Source organism: Lynx canadensis, chromosome F1 (genome assembly GCF_007474595.2).
Source record: "Lynx canadensis isolate LIC74 chromosome F1, mLynCan4.pri.v2, whole genome shotgun sequence".
Classification (NCBI taxonomy): domain Eukaryota; kingdom Metazoa; phylum Chordata; class Mammalia; order Carnivora; family Felidae; genus Lynx; species Lynx canadensis.
In genome coordinates this window covers 68,873,620-68,898,685 of record NC_044319.2, presented here as the reverse complement: position 1 = coordinate 68,898,685, position 25,066 = coordinate 68,873,620, and the positions used below count along the sequence as shown (strand labels likewise).

Sequence of the window (25,066 nt, the reverse complement as noted above, 5' to 3'; positions counted from 1 at the left end):
GAGGGAACCCTTGGAGGCTGGGGCTGGGTGGCCTCTGGCCCCAGACCAGCAAGCAGAGTCAAGGCAAGAGAAAGGGAAGGGGAGGTTGGAGAAGGCAGAAGGGGGCCTTGGCAAGACTGTGGGGTTGAGCCTGGGAAGAAAGGCCTGGAGGAATTGAAGTGGAAGGGCTTTGAGTCAACATCAGGAAAGAAGGAAAAGCAGAGACTGATCAAGGCAGGGCTTGTGGTCCGGAGACATGTGAGTTGAGAGAGGTCCCCAGAGACCTCTCTGTCCTTTGATGTCTCTCTCTCTCTCTCTCTCTCTCTCTCTCTCTCTCACACACACACACACACACACACACACACACTCACTCACTCACATTCCTCCCACCAGGGCCAATTTGGGTAGTGACACCAAGCCTGCAGTTCCTATGGCCAACAGGTGAGGAAGGAGCCAGAGAAGGGCAGCCTGGCAGAGGGGCCACACTGAGTGTTGTCCTGACCCCCTTGGGGCTCCCCTCAGCCAGCATGCACAGCATGTGTGAGCCAGCATGTGTGAGGCCCAGGTGAATGATCTGGCTGTTAACGACCTCTCCAAACTGGTCGGGCTGCCTACTCCTCCCTCCCCCAGAACCCCATGCCTTCCTGAACCCAACTCCCCCAATCCAGTGCGGGGGATGACATCCCAGGAAGCCTCGGCACACCCCAAGGGACCTCCTCACCTGATGGGGGATACGGGGAGAGGGAAGGGAGAGCGGCAGCAGGGGAGTTAGTGTGGGCCAAGGCAAGGATGAGGCGGGACCCAAAGCTGAAGTGTGTCTCCCAGTGCCCCTCCCTGTGTCTCCTCCTAGGCCTCCCCTGTACTTCGGGCCTCAATCGAGTGCATCTAAAAGCGTCTCTCCATGAAAAAGCCCTCCCTAGAGTACGCCACCCTGTGTTCCTCTGAGAGCTCTCAGTCTGGGGACCTCTCTGAGGGTCTCTCAATCTGAGGGCTTCTCCAGGAGTGCCTCAACCAGGGGTCCCTCTGAAGAGTTTCTCGTCAAGTCTCTCCTAGGGTCTCTGGTTTGGGGGAAGCCCCCTGTGAGACCCACTCTGGAATGTCTCAGCCAAATGGCCCCTCAGTGCCAGCCTAGGGGTCCTTCTGAGGTCTCTCAGTCTGAGGGCACTTAGATGGAAGGTCTCAACCTGGGAACCTTCCTTGGTGTGCGGTGGGGAGGTTGTCTCAGCCTGAAGGTTCCTCAGGAGTAATGGCTGTCCCAGAGGGACACCAGGCAGCGGCAGTGACAGCTGCAGGGAGGCGGTGCCTGCTGGGCTGCCCCACCCTGCCCCCTCTGGTGGCGGGCAGTGCAAACCACAAGCCCCTCGAGCCAAGTAGGGTGGGGAGAGGGGCGCCCATCCCACAGTCTTCGTACCAGAACCTTGTGTCCATTCTTCTGCTTCACCCCTGCTATGGAGGGAGGGAGGAGAAGAGGGCCCAGTGGTCCCACACCACCCATCCGGAGAGGATCCCAGTTCATCACAGAGGCTCTGGAATTTCAACCCAGTTCCACCTCTTCTTGTCTGCGAACTTCTCTAAAATCTGTTTCCTCATCTTCAATACAGAACTTAAAAACAGTACCTTTCCTCAAAGGGCTGTGAGAATCAACTCACAAAGATACCGCAGGAAAAGTGTTTAGTACTGTGCCTGGCACACAGCAAGTCCTCAACACAAGTTCACTGCTACCGTTATCATCCAATGACACAAACCCCGGGTAAAAGAAAAGTGTGAACTGAGACCATGCCCCTGGGCCCCAGGAGGCACCTGGTGGAGTAAGAGTCACTTCGCCTGCCCCAGATGTCTGTTCTCTTCCTTTCATATACTCATTCATCAACCATTTGTTTATTTTATTTATTTATTTATTTTGAGAGAGAGAGAGAGAGAGAGAGAGAGAGAGAGAGAGAACCCCAAGCAGACTCCACACTGTCAGCACAGACCCTGATGCAGGGGCTCAAATACGCAAACCATGGGATCATGACCTGAGCCGAAGTCAAGAGTCAGACGCTCGCTCGACTGACAGAGCCACCCAGGAGCCCCTCCTCAACCATTAATTTATTGAGCACCTCCCCGGTACAAGACCTGGTGCTCGATGCTGCAGAATGATATTCAAAGATGAGTAACATCCCTGGTCTACAAAGAGCTCAAAATTTTTGGACCCACTCTCAGACCACCTCCTCTCAAGAGAAGAAAGCAGGGTAGGGTGGGAACAAGAAACATCTGTGTTTCAAGGAGGAAGCTATACTGGGGGGAGTGGGGTTTTGCCTGGCCAGCCTGGCCCTATGCTGGTCAGGGGCTTTACTTCTTCCGGATCTCCAGGGCCTTCTCCTTCCGGATCTCCTTGGCCAGCTCCCCTATCAGTCTCCAGTACTCATGGAACTTGAGCTCGGAGTCCTGATTCACATCCAAGCTCTCCATCTTCTCATCTAAGGAGTCCACATCCTGAGGAGACATCAACAGGAAACGTGGGGTTAGAAAAGAGTTCCTGAGATAGGGAGAGAGGAAAGAACTGCTAATGTCCATTCTCTTCACCTAGGACCTGCCCCAGGCGTTCAGGACGAGGTTGCAGCCCCGGAACAGTGCCGCCAGGGGTCTAGCAGTTACTAACCTCTCCAAACTGGTTAGGCTCCAAGGGCAGCAGCAGAGGGAGTAGAGGACCTGACTTGTAGTGTTTGCCAGCATGCAAATACTCCCACCGTGGCCGATTACGAACCACAGCCATGAAGTCACCGAACACAGAGCTGGGAAGAGGTGCACACAATGAACTGTTGCCTACAGGTAAGATGGGCTCCGGCACACCACGGCACTTGGGATTTGCTCAAGGGTGCTCAGGGAACCCATGCAGGCCATCCTCAGAGCCTTCTCAGGCCACCTTCTTCCTTCACAGAAAGCTAGGGAAATTCACAGTCCTAAGCCACTGATTTGTATAACCCTAACGTAGTCTCATTCTTACCAGGTCGGTTATTAGCCTGGTGGATCAGGCGAATGGCAAAGACGTGGGGTATCTGGTTTTCTGCAGGGTCTTTGACAAAGCCTCTCATGACAGGCCTGTGACATCAAAGGATACTGTAAACTGAACCCATGATCAAAGGGTCTGTTGCTAGATGAACGATCACAACCAAAACATAAGCTGTTGAACAATGGATCAATGTCAAACTAGAGAAGGGCGCCACGGGCAGAGCCCGATACTCAATATTTTAATCAATGTGTGAATGAAGGCAGAGAAGTCTTACCAAATCTACAGAAGGCATGAAGCTAAAGCTCATTCATAGAAAAGCTAAGAAAGACCTTTTAAAAAGCCACATTCATGCTTAATCGTAAAATACTTATAAGCAATACCAGTGGAAGGCAAGATGCCCAGTGTAACATTATATTGGGAGGGGAAAAAACATACAATTAATCAAGAGAAAGAAATGAAAGGTATAAGTACTAGGAAAGAAAAGGAAAATTCACCTCTTACTATATTAGCAATTATATAATTGCTAATTATAAAAGGAAAAACCAAAACAGTGATAACAGCTAACATTTCAACAGTTGTAAGCACTTAATAGTGCCGACTGTTCCAAGCCTTATGCTAAACGCTTTACATGCCTTATTCCATTTTTTATTTTTATTTTTTAAATGTGGAATACTTCACAAATTTGCGTATTATCCTTGCACAGGGGCCGTGCTAATCTTCTCTGTATTGTTCCAATTTTAGTATATGTTGTGCCGAAGCAAGCAGAATGCCTTACTCCATTTAATCTTCATGATCTGCTAAAATGAAAGGGACCTTGTCCATCTTGTTCACCATTGTAACCCAAAGCCTACGACAGCATCAGGACAGGACATAATAGGTGCTCAATAAATATTGACCGAATAAATGCAAGACCAATGCAATGAGGAAGGTATTATTATGAGTCCATTTCACAGATAAGAAATTAAGGCTCGGGGCGCCTGGGTGGCGCAGCTGGTTAAGCGTCCGACTTCAGCCAGGTCACGATCTCGCGGTCCGGGAGTTCGAGCCCCGCGTCAGGCTCTGGGCTGATGGCTCAGAGCCTGGAGCCTGTTTCCGATTCTGTGTCTCCCTCTCTCTCTGCCCCTCCCCCGTTCATGCTCTGTCTCTCTCTGTCCCAAAAATAAATAAACGTTGAAAAAAAAAAAAATTTAAAAAAAAAAAAAAAAAGAAATTAAGGCTCATGGGGCATCTGACTGGCTCAGTCAGTTAAGTGTCGACTTCGGCTCGGGTCATGATCTCACAGTTTGTGGGTTCGAGCCCTATGTCTGGCTCTGTGCTAACAGTTCAGAGCCAGGAGCCTGCTCTTGATTCTGTGTTTCCCTCTCTCTCTCTGCCCCTCCCCTGCTGATGCTCTGTCTGTCTGTCTGTCTGTCTCTCTCTCTCTCAAAATAAATAAACATTAAAATAAATTTTTTAATTAAGAAAAGTAAATTAAGGCTCAGAAAGATTAAATAACCAAGGATGACAAGCTAGAATCTGCATTTGAACCTAGATTGTCTGACTTAAAGCTTACGCTCTCATTCACTACTCTCTATTTCTTTCCCCTTTTTAAAAAACTATTAGAGGGGTGCCTGGGTGGATCAGTCGGTTGAATGTCTGACTTCAGCTCAGGTCACGATCTTGCGGTTTATGAGTTCGAGTCCCGCGTCGGGCTCTCTGCTGTCAGCACAAACCCCGCTTTGGATCCTCTGTCTCCCTCCCCTCTGCACCTCCCCTGTTTGTACTCTAGCTCTCTCTAAAAACTAAATAAACATATAAAGTTTAGAAAAAGAAAATCTCTTTAATGAAAGAAATAAACAAGCAGGTCACAGAATAAGGATTATGCATATCTGTCAAAAATATTTTTTAATATTCCATCTCACTCAGAATTTTAAAAGTATAAATCAGAACAAGATATCATTTTCACAGATTAGCAAAAATTAAAAGTCTGATAAGACCCAATTTAGGCAAGGACGTGAGTAAACAGGCATTCGCATGCACTGGTGGCCTTGAAGCCTGATGACAACCTTGCTGGGAGGCAAACTGGAACTATCTATAAAAAAGAAAAACAAGGGGCGCCTGGGTGGCGCAGTCGGTTAAGCGTCCGACATCAGCCAGGTCACGATCTCGCGGTCCGTGAGTTCGAGCCCCGCGTCGGGCTCTGGGCTGATGGCTCGGAGCCTGGAGCCTGTTTCCGATTCTGTGTCTCCCTCTCTCTCTGCCCCTCCCCCGTTCATGCTCTGTCTCTCTCTGTCCCAAAATAAATAAAAAACGTTGAAAAAAAAATTAAAAAAAAAAAAAGAAAAAAAAAAGAAAAACATGGGGCGCCTGGGTGGCGCAGTCGGTTAAGCGTCCGACTTCAGCCAGGTCACGATCTTGCGGTCCGTGAGTTCGAGCCCCGCGTCGGGCTCTGGGCTGATGGCTCGGAGCCTGGAGCCTGTTTCCGATTCTGTGTCTCCCTCTCTCTCTGCCCCTCGCCCATTCATGCTCTGTCTCTCTCTGTCCCAAAAATAAATAAACGTTGAAAAAAAAATAAAAAAAAAAAAAAAGAAAAACAAACATGCCTTTTGACCTAATATTTCTACTGGGAGACATTTACCCTATAGATATTTTCCCTCAAGTACGTAAAGATATATAAACAAGGATGTTTGCAAAAGGGAAAAAATGGACACAAGAAACGTCCATCAACAGAAAATTTGCCACATAAATTTGTGTTAGTCTACATACCATTACATACAGTGCATCATTTTCTTCAAATGGGAAATATCCTTTGTGCACTGTTACATTTTATTTATTTTTAATTTTTTTAATGTTTACTTATTTTTGAGACAGAGAGAGACAGAGCACGAATGGGGGAGGGTCAGAGAGAGAGGGAGACACAGAATCCAAGGCAGGCTCCAGGCTCTGAGCTGTCAGCACAGAGCCCAACGCGGGGCTCGAACTCACAGACGGCGAGATCATGACCTGAGCTGAAGTCCGAAGCTCAACCAACTGAGCCACCCAGGCGCCCCGCACTGTTACATTTTAAAAAGGCATTTGTAGAACAGTAGGTAAGATGTTATTTATTCATTTACTCACTCAACAAAAATTCTTACTTTTTTACAATTTCACTCACTCGATATTTTGCTGAGCGCCTACCAGAAGTCAGACACTGCTCTAAGTGCTGGAGATAAAACAGTGAGCAGATTCCTTTCCTTCATGGGACGCACACCCTTGGTAAATGTAAGTATGTGATGGAAGTCGGGTTGTGATAGGTGTATTCTGGAAGAAAATAAAAGAGGGTAAAGGAATAAAGCACAAGGGAGGTGGTCTTTGCCCTCAGAAGTGAGGGGAGGCCATGATGGGGATTTGCCATTTGAGCAGAAATCTGGGTTCAGTGAAGAATAAGCCTGGCAAATGCCTGAGGAATGAGCATTTGGGGCCAGGAGAGCCCAGAGTATAAATAAGCCTTGCTGCTTTTGATTTTTGCAGAGATGGAAGGCATAGCTGCAGAGGGTTACAGAGTCAAGAAAGGGTGTTTTTTCTTTTTTTAAGATGGGAGATATTACAATATATTGGAAAACTGATCAGAACAATCTGGTAGAGAGGGAGAATTGATGATGCGAGAGAGAGGAGGAACCGAAAAAGTAGAGATTTTAGCTGGTGAGGAGGAATGGAGTCCGGCAGCATAGGAGGGCTTGGCCTCAGGGGCAGAGACAGATGCTTCAGGGAGCAGGAAGGAAGGCAGGGTACATGCTGACCTTTGGTAGACTTGGGAGGCAGTACAAAGAAGTTTCCTGATGGCTGTTATTTGTCTGAGAACATTTCTCAGTGAGAGGGAGACTGTGGAAAGAGGGACTGGAGTTTGAGGAGGGAGGAAAAGTTGTGAAATTACCATCTGAAAGAGCTGGTCAATGAACCAACTGGGGAAATGTAGCAGAATTGGCAGGCTGTGCCAAGAGTTCCCTTGGAGTTTGCGGCCACAGATTTAAAGACAGACAAGTCAACATTGTATGTCAACTATCCTTCAATTTAAAAAATAATATTAATAGGGGCACCTGGGTGGCTCAATTGGTTGAGCATCTGATTTTGGCTCAGGTCACAATCTCGCTGTTGGAGAGTTCGAGCCCCACGCCAGGCTCTGTGCTGACAGCTTGGAGCCTGGAGCCTGGAGCCTGATTCTGATTCTGTGTCTCGCTCCCTCTCTGCCCCTGACCCGCTCGTGCTCTGTCTCTGTCTCTGTCTCTCTCAAAAATAAACATTAATTTTTTTTTAATTTTTTAAATAATATTAGTAAAAATGACAGAGTCTGACAAGTAACATGGCAACATCTTTTCATCCAGCCAGATTCAGCTACACCAAAGTGCAGATGCAGAATGGCAGGTAGACTGGTGGACTGACTGATTTTTTTTTTTTCCTCTGAGAGTGGAAATTTTGCTTTATTTTGGATCTGAGAGAGAATGGTAGATTTGACCATCAAGCTAATGAACAGGAAATGCTGGACTTAACCTGGGTTGGGATTCTGCCAAAAAACCAGGACAGAGAGGAACAGAATCAAGGGTGGGCCGTGACCGGGGGACTGATTTCCATGCTAAGCCTTACAGCCCAGCTGAGTGAGGAGGGACTGCGGACATGAGGGACATGTGGAAGGACAGGTGACAAGGTCCGAAGACTGAAGGTCCTGGTGGAGTCCAGGAAGGGCTGGAGTGGAGGAACAGAACTGGAACGGCAGGAGGTGATGCTCTGAGAAAGGAGACCGAGATTTGGGAGGTGGGGCATTATTCTGGTAATGACAAGATCTGAAGCAACAACAGAGAGGGCTGCTCAGAAGCAGGACGGAGTCTTTGGAAGCGAGGGGTTGAAGTCCCTGAAAGGCCCAGGTGTTGCATGAATGGTCTGCGTGCACACTGCAAAAGCAGCGATGGGAAGAAAAACATCAAGGCAGGAGCTGCAGAGTTATAAGGGATTCAGGAAGGAGCGGGGCAGGTGGCACAGGAGCTTCCCAGAAGCTGCACGTCTTAGGAAGAGGAAGAAACTGAGATCTGGAAGCAGTCACCAAAAGCAAAGGGGTCACTTCCTGCATTTCCAGGCCCAAGGGGAGTTGGGTTTGGAGGAAAAACCAGTCAGTATTTGACAGGGCTCTGGGGAACACTGCACCTTGAGTGGTGTCTCATTTCCTGAGAGAAGAGAAAGGGAAGGAGCCGAGAAGTCTAAGAATGTAGGGGATTTTGCAGATGATGGACTGAGTCTCCAAAACTTGCTTGTGATTTTGCTTTTTTATCCATATTCACACCCTCCTACGTGCCTGTGAATTCTCAGCAGGGATGAAACAGAAACTGTTAACAGACTGGGATGATGAGGCAACTCAGAGTGGATGAAATTTAAATCCCTACTCTGTCCAGTGAGTAGGAGAGAAGGAATGACCTTACCAGGCACATTATTGAGGGGATTCCCAGAGGGGGTGAGAAGCAATCATGGATTACTTACAGGTCTCTCCTACTCTGAGATCTATCTCTGCTGAATTTGACTGTGTTTTTATTGTTCACAAACCCCTTTGTACATACAGCTGAGACTCAATTTCCAAATACGTGAAGTGAGGAGTTTGGACTGTTTGTCTTGGCCTCCTTCCAGCTCTGATGGTCTGTAACTCTCCTGGAAGCCACCTCTGGGTCCACCCCTGTGTTGGGGAAATGAGACCAGAAAGGCACAGAGCATACTCGAGAACCCAACAGCATTGTCTGATGGAACGCAAAGCCCAATGACACACTTGCACTCACACTGACACAGTGTTACCTAGTTACACACACACACACACACACACACACACACACACACACACACACCAGAATCCTTACACATGTAGTCACCCACCCCTTGTCCACCAAATACCTGGGGTCACACGATCAGGCCCATAATATCACCCTGCCTCATATACCCAGCGTCTGGCAGCCACTGTCCCCAAAGTCTCAGGCCCAGAGACCCCCACCTACCTTGAGCAGTGAGGCAGCTGCTGAGTGACCAGTTTCCTTAAACTCATTGATGCTGAGGCTGCCCTTGCGGCCCTCCTGCCCTGCAAAGGTGAAGAAGGTGGTGACCACTGTCTCGATGGCCGCCTCCAGTTCAGTCAGCGGCTCGGCTGCCATCGGGACCCTGGAGGACAGGGAAGAGAGAAAGGGAGAGTCAGACTAGGCCAGCCTGTCCCAGCCCACAAGGAACCTTCCCGGGCAGGTGGGATGGGACAGGGATGGGGCCTGGGGCAGGGGGCCAGGAAACAGCTCAGTGCAGGCAGGGAAGAGGTGTGTGCTTCCAGAAACCCCATCCTCTCCAGGTCTGAGCTGGGTGGTCCTTTCCAAGTGTCTGTGTCCTAGAGGCCCCCTCCGTGCTGGTCTCAAAAGGTCTCCAGACTCCTCTGAGAGGAGGCACTTTGGTCCCTAGGGCCCTGTCTCGGAGGTTCAGACCGGCCCCCCAGGGGTCATGAGGGCCGGCTGTCTCCAAAGCTTGTTTGTACAGTGACCCGGCCCGCCCACATGCCCCGGGCTGTGTCGCGGGCGGGGTGGCCGGGGTCAGGCCTGCGGTCGGGCCGCGGGGACCCCGCCGGGCAGGGGCAGGCGCCAGGGCCGAGCCGCCGCTCCCCCTAGCGAGGACGGCGGCCGGGCGCCCCCAAACCCTCCCGCACCCCGGTCCGAGCTGGCTCGGGGACGGGCCCGCGAGCCCCACGACAGAGAGGCGCCCGACCCCCCAGGATGGGGATCCGGGACTCACCGCGGCGGGGAGAGGCGGCAGCGCCCCAGCCCAGCCCCGAGGTGTCCGCTTCTGCCCGGATCCCGGAGGGAGGAGACCGCCCAGGCCCGCCTCCCGCCGCCCGCCGCCGCCCCCACCCCACCCCCTGCACTCGGGGCGGGGTCCCGGGTCCCCCAGCCCACCCGGCCTACGCGCGCGCCCCGGGACCCCTGCCGTCCCACCACCACCCCCCACCACGTCCACTCTGGAGCTGAGAGACCCCACAGAGAGCCCCTCCGAGGGGAGGATCCTGAACAGGACCCTGCAGCCCCAGACCCCCAAGAGGCTCCCACGGAGGCGGGGGCGGGGTGGGGCGGGGGTCTGGCCGAGACCTCCGTGCAGGAGGCCCCGGACTGAAATCTGTCAGCGGGGAGTCAGACTAAAAGTCCCAGGATTAAATGATTCATGGAGGGTTAGGGCCCCTCGCTGAGACCCCCTCGGCGGGATCCTCCCCTGTGCTGCCCGTGCTGCACGCAGTGGTGGTGAGAGGGCCTCTCCGTGACCCTCCCAGGACCTTTCCCACCTCCCTGGGGCCCAGGAGCCGGGGGAGGCGCCCGAGGCTGGAAAGAGGACACAGGGCGGCCTGTTCCAGCCCTGGAGACAGAGGGCGCCTCTGTCCACTCCTGGCCCCTCGCCCCAGCGGGGTGTCTGTCTGTGAAGGGGTGGGCTGGCGGGGAGGGGGGCCGCGCGGGGAGGGACCGAACACAGGTCTCCCCACACAGCTCTGGTAGCCACATTTGCAGACTGGTCTGTCTGTCCAGAACCTGCTCCCACCTCAGGTCAAGGCTGACAGTGAGTATCTGCTCCATCTGCACTGGGTCCCTGCTGTGGCCAGCTTGGGGGGAAAGGGGACTTCAGCAGAGCTCCTGAACAGCAACAGTATTGGGGCAACAGCATTGTAGGGGCAACAGCATTGGGGTGCACTGAGCGTGTGGGAGGGGCTCCCGCGACAGCAGTTTGGGATTTGGGGGAGACAGGGTTTAGACAGTAGCACAGGGGAAGCCAGTCAAGTTCAGAGGGAGGTCTGTGGTGGTCCTCAGGGAAGGAGGAAGCTTCCAGGAGATCAAGTTCTCCTACTAGCGCCCTCAGAGTGCTTCCCAAGGTTCCCTGGATCTCCCAGGACCTGCGGAGGGGACCCAGCTCCCACTTTGCTTCCAGGAGGCTCAGAAAGCAAATGGGACTGCTGTTTCTGCCCCCACCCCCACCGGCACGCAGCCTTGCCAAGAGCCCGGGTCCCAGAGAAAGCCGCGGGGTAGGAGAGCATGGGCCGTGACGTATCAGGAGGAGAGGGCATTAGGGTACTCTACCCATTCCCAACTCTCCTTTCACATGACCCCCTCTGTCTCCTCCTCCTTCCTTGGCCCAGACTTCCAGACTTCTCTCTCCTTCAAGTCTTTCCCTTTGTCTTCCCGTCTGCCACTCCCTGCCAAAGTCCTCTCCAAATGGCCCTGCATAACATCCCTGGCTCCTCAAGGGCTCCAGGCAACCTCTAAGTGCCCCCTCCGGGATGGGCCAATAACTGAGCCACCAAGAGCCCTCCCACACACGCGCCCCTTATCCCCTCCATCAGCCCCAGCTTGGGTTCCATCTCCCCCATGTCTCTGTGACAACTGCTTCTCATGCCCAGAGTTCAGGTGACACTCACAAGGTCCCCATTGTAAAGCTGGAATGTCATTCGATCAGGGGCCCATTGTTCAGCCCCTTAGGCCTGAGGAAGGACAAGGACACCTGATCTCAGACACCTGAGCTGCCCCCTGAGGCTGTGGAGGGGCTGACCATCCTAAGGCCAAAAGAAAGAGGCCTCCTGGGTTGGCCCCCTCTCCTCGACAAACCCCTCCATTTTTTTCTTCCTTCTCTCCAGTCCCTTGAACTCAGAGGATGCACTCAGCTGTTTACCTCCCAGCCCCCAACATTTACCAGCCCTATTCTGCCAGCTGTCACTGTCCTCACCTCATCCAGGCCGGGCCTAGGGGTGGGGAGTAAGTAGGCAGGAGCAGGGATGAAGCCCCGGAGGTCTCCTCCCCCCTCCCTGGGAGCCCTGGCTCTGAGGAAACGGTCCACATTTCTTCTCCCTTCCCACCATCACCCGATGGGAGGCCTGATTCTGCAGAGAAGGAAGAGAAACCAAACTAGAGGTCATGGAGATGCACCCCAGGGAAGCTGAAGTGACATGTTCAGGAGAGAGCAGAGTCGAAGGACCGAAAGAGGTCCCAGTCTGCCGATAGGAAACTCAGAGGCAGTGAGATCCCCCCTCCCCATGAAGCCTTGGGCCAGCCACGCGGGGCCACCACTCTCTCCCGTCAGGCTGACTGAGGGCACCAGATGGACTCCTTGTTAGGGGTAGGCAGCAGTCAAGGCCGTAGAGGGGGGTGCAGCCCACCACCCTCAACAGCAGAGCTTCAGGCATAGCAGGGTAAAAATAGAGCCAGAGGCAGCTTGGCAGGGTCCTGTGACCATCCCTGCCTGCCTGCCCCACCCTTCTCGGTGTCTGCCCAGGCAGCCAGGAACCACCAGAGTCCACCGCAGGCCTCTAGAGCCAGCCACGGCTGCTCTGTCTTTGTGCCCCAAACCTGACTACCTCTGGCTGGGATATGGACTGAGGGACACAGAGAGCAAGTCTAGATTCAGGTCTGTTAGGTTGCCATGTCATAAAATCTCAGTGAAAGATAAACTGTGGTGTGGCTCTGATCTCGTGGCTATTTCAGGTGTGGGACCAGGGCTAGGCTGAGGGCTCCCCTCACCCTGACTCCAGATAGCCTGAAGCATGGTCCCTAACTTCCTTCCGTGGTGGGGGTGGGTAGGTGAGCTGCACAATGGGCTCAGAGCTGGAGACCGGCGATGGAGACTCTCATCAACGTGTTCCACGCCCACTGCGGGCAAGGAGGGGAGACAAGTACAAGCTGAGCAAGAAGGAGCTAAAAGAGCTGCTGCAGACCGAGCTCTCTGGCTTCCTGGACGTAAGCAGAGTGGGGTACAGGGTGGAGTGGGTGAGGGGTGGAGGGACCACCTCCCTTCCATCTTCCCAACACAGCCCAGTTGTCTCCTTCCTCTCCAGACTTCTCTCCTGGGTTTTTCCAGGCTTCCCTACCCCTCCAGGCTCAAGACAAAAATACCCTAACTTATTAATCACCTGTTAAGTGCTAGGACCTATGCAGATGCATCCAATAACAAGGCTCACAGTCTAGAAGGGAAACACTGACACATGAAAGTAAACCATGAACACCAGGAAGTGAAATGTTCAGGAGACAGCAGAGTTGGAGGACCAAAAGAGGCCCCCGTCAGCTGACAGGAGGCAACGAGATCCCATCCCCGTGAAGTCTCGGGCCAACCATTCAGGAAGTACTCAGAGCTTTAACAGAATTGCCAGAAAGGATTCTGGGGAATAGTAACCTGACTGAAGTGGGCTCCTCCAAAGAGGTGCTACTTGAGCCACAGATTTCCACTGGAATATTATCAGGGCGAATGTAGACATTTTAGGAGGTATCTGCATGAACAGAAGCATGGAAGAAAAAGAATATGGAGCATGCTCAGTGGTTTTGACCCGAGTGAAGGGTGCAGAAGAGTAGGCTGCAAATGCTAACAGGGGCTTATATGGTAAAGAAGCCAGTAGAAAGTCAACCAGCTTTGAGATTTTATCAGGCCTGGGTTCCAATTCTGACTCTGGCAGCTTCTAGCTGTGTGACTTGGGAACATTCTTTAACCACCAAGTGTTAATTTCTTTCTTGTCTAGTAGGGGAATAATGAAACCTGCCTCATACTATTTGCCTTACAATTAGACAATGCTTGGAAGCTTGTTGCATCCTAGGCACCAAACCTAGGTAACTGATGTTGTTATTACTCTGCCTCATTAAGAAGCTTATTCTGTAGCCAACAGGAGGCCACAAGTGTGTTTTGAAGGGTGACTCAGAAGAATCCCATAATGAGATGTAGTTCTCCCTCTTGTTCATCTCTGCCTCCTTCTTCCCAATCAACCACCCCTCTTGCCCCTCATTCAGTACTATTCCCCTCTCTCTATACCTACCTCTCCATCTCCCCCCTCCACAGGCCCAGAAGGATGCAGACGCTGTGGACAAGGTGATGAAAGAGCTAGACGAGAATGGAGATGGGGAGGTGGACTTCCAAGAGTATGTGGTGCTGGTGGCTGCCCTCACAGTGGCCTGTAACAACTTTTTCTGGGAGAACAGTTGAGCAGGACAGCCCCAGGGGGCAGCGCCCTTCCCCTTCTCCCTGCTTCCCCCTTACCCCATTTTTCCCTTCCTACTCTCCTACCCTTGTCCACCCTCCACCGAGGGCGCAAGAGTAGTGGGCCCGGCCTGCAACTCATCTTTAATTAAAGGCTCTTCTCTCGCCAGCTGCCGTGTGTCTCCTTTGCAGTCTGGAAGTGAGTGAGAAAGTCAAGGTACCTCACTCCCAATTCACCTTATTTGGGAAGGGATCTTATTCGGAGAGAGGTCAAGGAAACATTACATCTTCCTAGCTGAGGATTGCTCAAGGCGTAGGAAGGCGGGCACTCAAGGTTCCAGCTGCAGATGTAGGAGACTTCAGCTTCTCAGCCAGAAAGCCAGAAGAATTTCCCTTCAATCTCCAAAGAATATCTACTGCGGACCTACCATATGCTAGGCATCGTGTAGGAACTGGGGACGTAGTAGTGAACAAACAAACACGACCCTTACCCTCTCATAAAGTCCAGGATGCCAGGCCATTAACACATGCACGTAAATGCTAGGAATGAAACAAAAGCATCCTGAGGCACGTATGTGGAGAAGGGTTGAAGATGTGTTCATTCGCTCATTCTTAAAACATTTATTTTTATGGGGGGGGGGGGCGAGCTGGGGAGAGGAGCAGAGAGAAGAGGAATCCCCAAGCAGGCTCCACGCTCAGCCCAGAGCCGGAAGCCGGCTGGATCCCACAGCACTGGGATCATGACCTGAGCTGATATCAAGAGTGCCAGCTCAAACTGGCTGAGTTTACCCAGGCGTCCCAAACGTGCGAGTATTTCTATTGCATCCCTGGGCATAAGAAAAATCCAACGCAGGTAGGTCTGCATCAAATGCGGATGACTGACAGGCGGAGAGGGCGTGGGAGGGGGAGCTGGACGCAGACACCGCCGGGAGAACTAACGACGTTCTGGGAAGAGACAGGAGCGCAGGGTACTGGTGCCTCCCTCCCACCCCCAGCCCGCTCTCCCGGCTCGCGGCAGCCCCCCCAACAGGGAGGGAGATGGCAAACCCCACTAAACAGTTTTACAGGGTCTGCCTCGGCCAGGGTTGGGGCGCCGCAAGGAAACACAACCACCTTCGCCCGCGAGGCCGAACCTCCGCCAGCGGACCAGGACACAACCGCGCGGCCGCGGTCGTAACGCCCTGACGACCCCCGACAGCAACCACTGGCCACGCCCCTCCGTGGGCGGAGCAGAGAGCACCTCGGCCACCGCTTGGCTAAGGACCTGTCTTCTCCCTAGGGCTCCGCCCCAATCCCCGCGCAGGCGTAGCGCAAACCTTCTCGCCCCCTAGCTGTGCGCGGATCCGGCGTCATACGTAATTGCGTCGACGCCATTTTAGCCGGTCCCACTCGGCTCTGGGCGTGGCGGCCATTTTGTTTTGGGCAGCGAGCGGGAGGCGGCGGCGGCGACGGCGGCTGTGGTGGCACAGACTCAAGGCAGGAAAGGGCTGGCCGGGCGAGCAGGCGGACCGGCCGACCAGACAGCCGCCCGGCTACAACGAGCTAACCTAGCGACCTACCGCTTACACCTCTAACCAACCGCCCACCCAGTCAGCTCAGGTTCGGCCGGACCCCGGCCCGCGCGCCGCAGGCGTGGTGGCAGCCCCGGGAGGCGCACTGGCGTCCGTTTCCTTCGGTGCGTTTCCGCGGCGGGACGGCCCGGGAGGCCCCGGGGGGCGGGGCCCTGGGCCGGCGGCCCTGACTGGGCGGTGAGGGGGCGTCGGAGCGTCGAGGCGGCCGCGGGCGGCCGCGGGTTCGGGAGGCCTTCCCTGCTCCCCCAGCCCGGCTCTCGCGAGGGCTCCCGCCTGGGTGTGGAGTCGGAAGCAGTTTCCAGACGGCTTTGCCTGCGTCCTGGTTCTCCGCGTTGGCTGCCCGTGAGGAGCGCCTGGCCAGCCCTCCCTCCCCGCCGCTGGCCGCGGACCTGGCCGCCCGGCGATCGGGGTCTGCTTGGGGAGGGTGAGCAGCTCCCTGCAGCCGAGGTTGAGGAGGACTGTCCTGGATGCGCTTAGCCCCCCTCAGCTTGCCCAGCTTGGCGTGCGTCTGCCATCTTGGGGGTTTTGGGAAGACACTTTCCTGTGGCCTCGAGATGTAGCGGTTTGCGGTAACTAGGGTGTAGACTTAAGCGCCCGATACGCGTTTTGGTGGGCTCTTCCATCGCCGTGATACAGGCCTTTTCTTTTCTTTCGCTGTTGGGTGAAGCCCTTGACGCCTGTAGAAATGAGGAGGTCCTTTTCCTGACTTGCTCATTCTGCTATTGTCCTTTGTAGATTCTCGGGATTTGAAGATGGCTGCACAGTCAGCGCCGAAAGTTGTGCTAAAAGCACCACCAAGATGTCTCTAAATGAGCGGTGAGGCAGCCAACAGCAACTTCAGCTCGTTCATAAGAAAACATTACTTAAGTTGGCTCTGGGGTCCAAGGCACAAAAACCAATTTTAAACTAATACCAACAGAAGGCTACAGACCTCTGTGTTTAGTTGCATCTTACGTGGTACACAAAACAAATTGGGCGGTTGTTTCAAAACCCCTTGTCAGTAGCTTTTTATGTTAAGCTGTCTGAAATATTTCTCTGGTGGGATGTATTTTAAGAAGACTCCTCACACCCTCTCTCTCTTCACATTTTTTACATTGATACAGGGGTGGTGCAGCTCGGTAGCATGGTACCGTGGCTGCACTGGGCTTGCTGCCCCGTCCGAGGCCGGCAGCGTTGTGTCTGGTCTGTAAGAGGCAGGCAGCAAGCTGTGGAATGTCCGAAGGCCCTCGAATGCCATTCTTGGGCCTTGTAAGAGGCACTTGCTTTGCTCCATTTCTCTTTCTGTCGATACTGCTTTTAGTTTGTTTTTGTGTTAGATTCCTTTACAGTTAAGTGTTGTTCTTTTTTGTTCCATTAAACTTACTTCGACAGGAATAATAGAAGAGTGTCTTCACAAGCTGTTCGGTGACTAAATTAATCTTGGTTTTCTCAGAAGCAATCACTTGGAATCAGGAAAAGTAATCATTTAAGCCTAAGAGAAGTTAAGGTACTTAAAGCAGTTTCTGTCTCTGAGAGCTCTTTATTGACTGCTTTTGACCAATGACTTTATTTTTTAATGTTTGTTATTTTCTAAATGGAGAGAGACAGAGCAAGTGGGGGGAGGGCCAGAGAGAAAGGGAGACCTAGAGTCTGAAGCAGGTTCCAGGCTCTGAGTTGTCAGCACAGAGCCCAACATGGGGCTCGAGCCCACGAACTGTGAGATCGTGACCTGAGCTAAAGTCGGACCAAGGATTTTATTAAGTTGATGTTAGATCACTAAAAGATTTAATTGACGTTTATTTTGCCTTTTCCGAAGCATATGTGCTGCTTATATCTTAGGGTGTGATACACACTGATTCTCCATATTACATGTTATTAAGTTACATATTTACATGTTATTCTCCATATTTACATATTACATGTTATTAAGAAATATGTTACACTCCTTTGATTTATATGGGGGTGCTAATTCTCTGGTCTGTGAGGTGCTCTAGTCCTTCCTTACGTTGTTCTTACAGTGCACCCTCAGGTTCCCCCACATTTTGGCTTTCTTGTTTGTCTTTGAAACCACATTTTCTGTCTTTTGTTGTCATCATATCTGCTTATTGCGTGTTTTCATATCTTCCACCTCTCTAAAAGCCTGAGCCCTTGTTATCTTTTTTGATTGAATGTGCTGCACTTAGCTGCATTTCTAAGTTTCTGATTCTTGCAAGTTTGTGGAAGCAGAGGAGTCTTTAACCCACATCAGCCTTGATCTAAGTGTACCACTTTACTTAAAAGTTCGTGGGATCTGGAGCTCCTGGTCTAGCAAGCCATGAAAATGCCAATAAATGTTTTGTAATAAAGCTTTTATTTAAACATCCATTTTGTTCGACCTTGAAGCTTTACTAATATGCTGAAGAACAAACAGCCGATGCCAGTGAATATTCGGGCTTCGATGCAGCAACAACAGCAGCTAGCCAGTGCCAGAAACAGAAGACTGGCCCAGCAGATGGAGAATAGACCCTCTGTCCAGGCAGCATTAAAACTTAAGCAGGTGAGAGGATGGGTCTTAATGCTCCAGAAGCAGCTGGTGATCTCTGTCAGGCAGTCCACTGAGGCTGTCAGGACATGATGGATGATTGCAAGGTGGCTCAGGGCAAACGCAGAAACTTCTCTGGAGGAAAGAGAAGTTCAGAGAATTCCCATTTTAGCAGGTACCAATAAGTAACTTCTTGTCTTTCTCTTTTAGGTAGTTTGCCATCAGTATGACCTGTGTGTATGTTATCAATGAGTATTGATCTCTTTTTTCCTGATCCTTTGGCCTTAAAGTAGATTTGCTGGATTTTACCACAAAGAAATTTGGGTTTTGTAGCCTCCAGAACTGTGAGAGAATAAACGTCTTTTGTTTGAAGCCAAAAAATGGAAAAAAATTTTTGATTTGTTTTAGATGATCTCAGAAAATCCTTTATTCCCTGTTAAATGAGTTACAAATTATGGAAATAACTTTATTTTTTCTCCTAGCACAGGAAGTCTGAACAGCCTTAATCAAACATTTTCAGTGCTAAAATATAGAAAGAATAGGGTGGCCTTCATCTCCACAGCACCTAAAGTTTTGTCAGTAAAATAGAGTGAGAGCACTGAGTACTTAAAGAATAAGTGGGTTCTCTTTCAAATTACCAGTAAGAGAGAATTCTGTTCAGACCTGAAATAAAACCTGCTCTTTATTATTCATAGACTTTATATGCGAGTCCGGAGAGTGGCTGTGGAGGATATGTCCAAGCTGTGGCTGGGCGTCTGGAGGGCGATGCCATGCAACTGTAAGGACTTTAACTGGTAGCGCTGCATGGCTGTGCATAAATTCAGCAGTTAAATATAACACCCTCCCACCCCCACCCTGAACTGTTGGGCTCACTGACCAAAAATAAACAAGGCCTTCTGCTTCAGCTACCTTAAGCCTTGGGAGTTCTTATATTTTGTCCCTGACTTAGGAAAGCCATAAAAAAAAGGCACCACCATTTTTCCAAGAGTAGGTATTATAAATTGCTGAAGATAAGCCCCTGACAGATCATTCCAGAAGACCTTTCAAGAAACTTTTTTCTTTTTTTCTTTTTTCGGTTCTTTTTTTTTTTTTTTTGGTTAAGAGAGTGTATGTGAGCAGAGGAGAAAGGCTGCAGAGGGAGAGAGAATCTTAAGCGGACTTCACGTTCAGCGCGGAGCCAGATGCTGGGCTCGAACTCCCAGATTCTGAGATCATGACCTGAGCTGAAATGAAATCAAGAGCTGGGCGCTCAACTGACTGAGTGCCCCAAGAAGAAGCTTTAAATGTAGCTGTGCAGAAAGCAGCCTCTGGAGTAGAGCTGACCAATAGAACCTTACACAGTGATAGAAATATTCTTTATCTGCTGTCCAGTATGATAGCCCCTAGCCATGTGTGACTACTGAGTACTCAAAATGTGGCTGGTGTAACTGAGGAGCTTTTAAAATTTATTTACTTGTAACTGAAATAGCCACGTGTGGCTAGTGGCCACCTTAGCGTAGAGCACAGCTGTAGAGTGAAAACTAGGTGGTATAGTTGACATCCTTAAGCTTCCTGTCTGTTAGAGTCCAGTATTGGCTGGCAGCTAAGGATTAAGAAGGGAGGACTTGTAAGCACTGTGCATTCCCCACTAAAGCACAGATTTTGGGGGGGAATATGCTCAGAATCACTGAACATAAGAGATTTGGAAAATGAATGAAGTCCTGACTTCCTAATTGTGTGCTGTCAGGGTGACACGACAGGCTCTTAAGGTCAGTTATGCCTAAGTGCATAATGTTCAGAAACTGCCCCTTTGTTTAGCTTATTATCTTGTGCTAGAAAGCTAATACAAAAAATCATTGGTAGTCATTTATGGGTGAAGCAGGAGGACATACAGAATTTATTTTCATTCCTATTGGCTAATGGTTTGTGGGAAAAACAGGTTTGCTGGGGCCTTGGTTGTGTTCAAGGCTACACAGTTTTGAAGGATTTGAAGGATCCTTTTCTTTTGAAGGATTTTTAACTTATTAAGATGTGGTCTTAATAGTTTTTCTTTGAGGGACAGATTATTGAATATCTCCATGTGCAGTATGTCCTTGTCCTCAAATATGTCCTTTAGTTTTGTGATTATAGCTCACCTGTCTTAATTCCAACACAGTTTGGCTATCTCTCTGGAGATACAGTTGAGTTACATGTTTATTTTGAATTAAAAGTTATCGTATTGGCTTAATGAGCTGTTTGCAAGGGTAGACATGGAATTAATGGCTATTTAAGAAATGTAAGGAAAGGTTTGACTTTTTGTGTTTATTTACATCTTAAGGTAAAAAGTGGATCGTCTGGAGATAGATACTCAGAGGAAAAATGGAACACACTGGCCTCTTTGACTGAAAAATCAAATCTTGTTTTTAAGTGACAAGAATTCAGATGAACTTGTAATTTAAATTTTTCCCAGAGTGTGATGAACTTCATTTGGTGTTTGAGTAAGCCTTTGAAGACAGTGGTAGTCCTTGGGCAAGTATGAATCCAGTCATATCATTGTCGACCTGTGGTTCAAAACAGAATCCAGGATTTGAAATACAGAGTTCTTACTAAAACTTACGTTTCATGTAGTGGCGTATGGCTTCTGTAGCCAAACTAGTGAGGTAATTTGTGTTGATGCCAATTTCATGGGACCATACTCAAGCTTTCATAAAAGCTCTGGATCAGAATTCTTCTTTTCTACCATGTTCTGAGGCAAAGGCTAGTTTCTGGATTAGGTTCTTTATATGACACCTACGGCAAGTTTATCTCCCTGCACACAGCCATCTCACTGCTTCTTTTTCTCTGCACTTTGAGTTGCTAGATGCCACTGGAATGCTTTTTTGATCTCAATCCCCCAACACCTTTTCTTCCAGAAGAGCTTAAAGCAGCGCCTGGGTAAGAGTAACATCCAGGCACGGTTAGGCCGACCCATAGGGACCCTGGCCAGGGGAGCAATCGGAGGACGAGGCCTGCCCATAATCCAGAGAGGCTTGCCCAGAGGAGGACTACGAGGGGGACGTGCCACCAGAACCCTGCTTAGGGGCGGGATGTCGCTCCGAGGTCAGTGCTGTGTGCTCGAACATTGTCGGGCCCTAACCCCTTCCCTTTTCTCTTGGGCTGCTTATGGACACATTTGTTTAACATCTTTAAGCCTGAATTTGTATTAATATAATTAATAACCTTTGAAATCACGTATTTTAATAGTGCTGCATGTCTTTTATCGATACCATTCCTTTTCTGATAATGTGCAATGGTGAGAGGCTATGACCTGCGTAACAACAGGTAATTCATGTCATCTCCATTCCATTTTGAAACACCCTGCTGCTGCTTAAACCAAAAGCACATTCAAGTTCTAGAAATAAGTCAAATCTAAGAAATTTTTGGTCTGTTGGCCTGTATCTTAACTATCTTTGTTCCCAGTACTAGTGAAACACGCTGTTCTATTTGGAAAAAAGAGAGGATAAGTTGGTCCATAGCACTTAGCTACATGTTATATTTTGGGCACTGTTAACACTGTTCCCCATGTTGTTCTTGTCCCTTGTGAGAACGTATTGAGAGCAGGAACCATATTATTGGTTTTTAAATCTACCTTAATGCTAGGCACATGTCGGATTATTCAGTAGATATTTATTGTATGTACTTACTAATTAACTTAACTCCCAGCTTCTTCCCAAAATGGGTTTGTGGTCAGACTTTGAATTGATTGAATAAAGAGCAGCTTGATCAATTCACACTTGGTGTGCAGCTTGCCCCCCCCCCCAACCTAAAAATTAACTGAATTAACTCTCATTTAACCTTCACCGCCTTCCTTTGGTTAGAGTCTACTTTGTCTCTCTTGGATTTACCTGCATATACATTGTATGCCTCCTCTCCAAGGTCAAAACCTGCTCCGAGGTGGACGAGCCGTAGCTCCCCGAATGGGCTTAAGAAGAGGTGGTGTTCGAGGTCGTGGAGGTCCTGGGAGAGGGGGCCTAGGGCGTGGAGCTATGGGTCGTGGCGGAATCGGTGGTAGAGGTTAGTCAGCTACCAACTTCAGAGAATAGCTCCCTTTTACTTCTCTCCCTTCAAAACTCAGAGCCACCTTTCTGCACAGCTTCAAGTCATAGGCAGGCTTATTGTTTGTCTTGTTTTGTTTTTTGAAACTGGCTTACTTTCTAAATTCACATGCGGTAGTGCAAAAGTCTGTCATGGGTTGTCTAAGAACCAGTCAGGTACATGTCAGAGCCAGATCATATGCAGTCTTTTTCCAGGTTCTTGCAAATTTAAATTGTATCGTTAAAATGACAAGATGGTCAGTTTGAGGTTTTACCTTTCTCTGTCCTTGCCCCACCACCACACACCCCATCCCATAGCTCAAAACCCCACTTTGAGTCTAAGATAAGAATAAAGAAGAGGGAGATGTACAAAAATGAAAGAGTGGAAAAGGATGGTGAGATTGGAGCTGGGTATTGATGTTGAAGCCAAGTAAATTCAAGGTAAAGTTTGTGTCTGTGGGAAATCAGATGACTTTTTTGATCAAGGTAGAAAGCAAGAAGGTACCATGTCAGTTAACTGACTCTTGTTGATAATCTTACCTTTGAGACTTAGTGCTACTTGTCTTGTGACCTCATCATGACCCAGATTGGAAAGGCATTTAATGGTGTTGCTGTTGTTAATCCAGACCTCAGGGGAGTTTCTGATACAGAGCTTAGTGGAAAACTCTCAACAACACCTGTCTAGGGTGGGAGCAAAATCTATTCCTGTAGCCCCTGTGTATATCGGCTTTGGTCCTTTTATAGTGTGTGGTGGGTCTTCCATAATTTATGACCTTGAAGTTGCCAAAGGACAATAACTGTTAGAAAAGGAAATTTGATAGCCAAGGGCTTAGTTTCTTCTCTCCCATTAATATGTTTGGCTCACTGAGTGAAGTACAAGCTCGTTTGGGTTTCAGGATGAAATAGCATGTTTCCAAATTATCTTGACCTGGTTTCTGACATCACAGGGGTGGGTGGGGGTCTAAAGTAGCTTTTCAGAAAGCTGTGTATGTTTTGTTAAGTGGATTGAAACCACCTCTCAGATAACCATAATTGTTAGAAGGCAATTAGAATCTGAGATAGAAGTGGCTGGGACTACTATAAATATTTTTCCCCATCTTCTCACATTGTTCCTATGTCATAGTAACTCCTCAGTCTCCTGATGTGGGGTCAGCTCATTAGTTTTAGTAAGTTTGAGGAGAGATGAGCTGATTTTCCAGAAAGCTCTCTAATAAGGCTTACCTTAAAAATTGTCTAGCCTTACACCTCCGTTTCTCTGTGCCCTTGTTACTTCTTCCCTGTCTTACTAAATGGGATTATCTATAATGTATTTTAATTAATAAACTTCTAGTGGGCCTCACACTTTAGATAATTTCTTTGTTTTAGGAGAGATTAAGAGTCTCTTGTCAGTTACTTTTGTCAATAGAATAAAAAGTCTTTAAATAGCATTTAGAGATGAGCATGTAAACAGGGATTCATTATGTGTGCTTTCCATGTGTTGCTTTCTACCCAATGTGTTTCCTGTTTTTCCAGATTTCTTCTCTTTGCCCTGCCCTTTCAGCCTTTCTCAGCTAGGCCCCACTGCTCTAAGGGGCATTTGCCGTAGCACCCATTAACCTACTTGTAACTGTTTTCTTTTTTTCCCCTTGGGCCAGGTCGGGGTATGATAGGTCGGGGAAGAGGGGGCTTTGGAGGCCGAGGCCGAGGCCGTGGACGAGGGAGAGGTGCCCTCACTCGCCCTGTGCTGACCAAGGAGCAGCTGGACAACCAGTTGGATGCGTACATGTCAAAAACAAAAGGACACCTGGATGCCGAGTTGGATGCTTATATGGCACAAACAGATCCAGAAACCAATGATTGAAACCTGCCCACCCTCCTGTGAGAGACTCTTGTTCAAAAGTCACCACATCTGTAAATAACCTTGAAATAACAGATGGAGAAGACACCTGATTGATGCTGGAAGGACCTATCACAATAGGCTACGGACTTAACTTGCCACCAGTTTGTGCATTTTAGTGTGTTCCTTTTACTTTTTTGATACTGTGTTGTATGAAACCCTTTTTTCCTCTGACTTGGATTTTGTTTGGTTGTGTTTGGGTTGTTCCTCCACCCCCATCGCTCTGACTTCTCTTTGAACATGAATGTGGTGGCCTTGTGGCTAGAACACTCTCTTCCTCCTCTGCCTCCCTTCACCTGTCCCTATGCTCTGACGTTCTAACATTTCATCTCTGTGTTCCCATGAAAAAGGCCTAGTAAGAGCCCATCGGTGTTCCTTCTTAATGCCTAGGTTCTGTGAAACAATTCTGTTCTACATTAATAGCCTCTTAAAAGTGTTGAGAAAATTTGGAGCTCAAAAATGCATTCTGCTACATTGATATTTTTAGCGTAGTTAATTAGGAACACGGACATAGCCGCAGGGCCACATAGGTTACACATGGTAGTGCCTCTGGTTTGATTGAAGTTACTTCTGTGGGCATTGACACCATATAAGGAGTGTGCTGGGTCGGGTGTGTGCACTTTCTACCCTGGAATTAGATGTATAAACTTTCCTTTTGTATCCTGTCCAAAGAGATACTTTTGGGTTCGCTTACACCTGCAATGGAGAGGAAATAGCCATTTGATTTGGCACATGCTTCAGAAAAGGGGATGGAATGCTGGCAGATCCCTTCTGGGAGGCCTCAGAAGGTACCCACGCTGAAAGGCTGTTATCCTTATGTTTATCCCAAACCAATCTTGGGCTTCTCCGTTCAGTGGCTTTGTTTGACCCTCTTTTTATTTCCCTTGAAGGTTTAATTAAGTTCAACTATATTCTGTCAACTGTTCCAGTTCTCCGTGGAATCTTGTATTTCTGGTTCGTCATAACAAGAAATTGTTCTCAAATCTAGCCAGGCCTACTACTATTATTGGACTCTTTGAAATGCTGTGGCCAGTATAACAATATTCTGACCTGCCCCTTTGTGGAGTTGAGTCCTTTTCTTCATAGTTGTCTTAAAATCAGGGTGGGGCGGCACGTACTGATAGGGCTTTGGGGCAGAAAGCGAAGAATTTGCCCCCT

At 49.4% G+C, this 25,066-nt stretch overlaps 3 protein-coding genes, 1 long non-coding RNA gene and 1 other non-coding gene across 5 annotated transcripts; 3 read left to right on the top strand and 2 right to left on the bottom strand.

Annotated features, from left to right (window-relative positions):
* Positions 1-10: 10 nt before the first annotated feature.
* LOC115505349 lies at positions 11-3,955 on the top strand. The gene is made up of 3 exons (XR_003965988.2): positions 11-237; positions 2,549-2,790; positions 3,713-3,955. It is a non-coding gene; the product is annotated as an uncharacterized LOC115505349 (long non-coding RNA).
* On the bottom strand, positions 2,277-9,787 carry S100A13 (S100 calcium binding protein A13). Its single transcript, XM_030302910.2, has 3 exons — positions 9,731-9,787; positions 8,959-9,118; positions 2,277-2,454 (listed from the first exon to the last, which is right to left on the bottom strand). Exons 2-3 carry the CDS (start codon positions 9,109-9,111, stop codon positions 2,311-2,313), a joined length of 297 nt encoding a protein of 98 aa, XP_030158770.1. The 5' UTR covers positions 9,112-9,118; positions 9,731-9,787; the 3' UTR covers positions 2,277-2,310.
* On the bottom strand, positions 3,630-3,734 carry LOC115505778. Its single transcript, XR_003966135.1, has one exon. It is a non-coding gene; the product is annotated as a U6 spliceosomal RNA (small nuclear RNA).
* Positions 9,788-12,561: 2,774 nt separating the features above from the next.
* S100A1 (S100 calcium binding protein A1) lies at positions 12,562-14,099 on the top strand. The gene is given in 4 exon segments (XM_030302920.1): positions 12,562-12,582; positions 12,584-12,625; positions 12,628-12,705; positions 13,793-14,099. Coding segments are annotated over 4 exon segments (285 nt in total). The 3' UTR covers positions 13,937-14,099.
* Positions 14,100-16,253: 2,154 nt separating this feature from the next.
* On the top strand, positions 16,254-24,968 carry LOC115505342 (chromatin target of PRMT1). The gene is given in 6 exon segments (XM_030302904.2): positions 16,254-16,281; positions 16,284-16,317; positions 17,863-18,016; positions 20,872-21,058; positions 21,875-22,012; positions 23,667-24,968. Coding segments are annotated over 6 exon segments (747 nt in total). The 3' UTR covers positions 23,873-24,968.
* Positions 24,969-25,066: the final 98 nt, after the last annotated feature.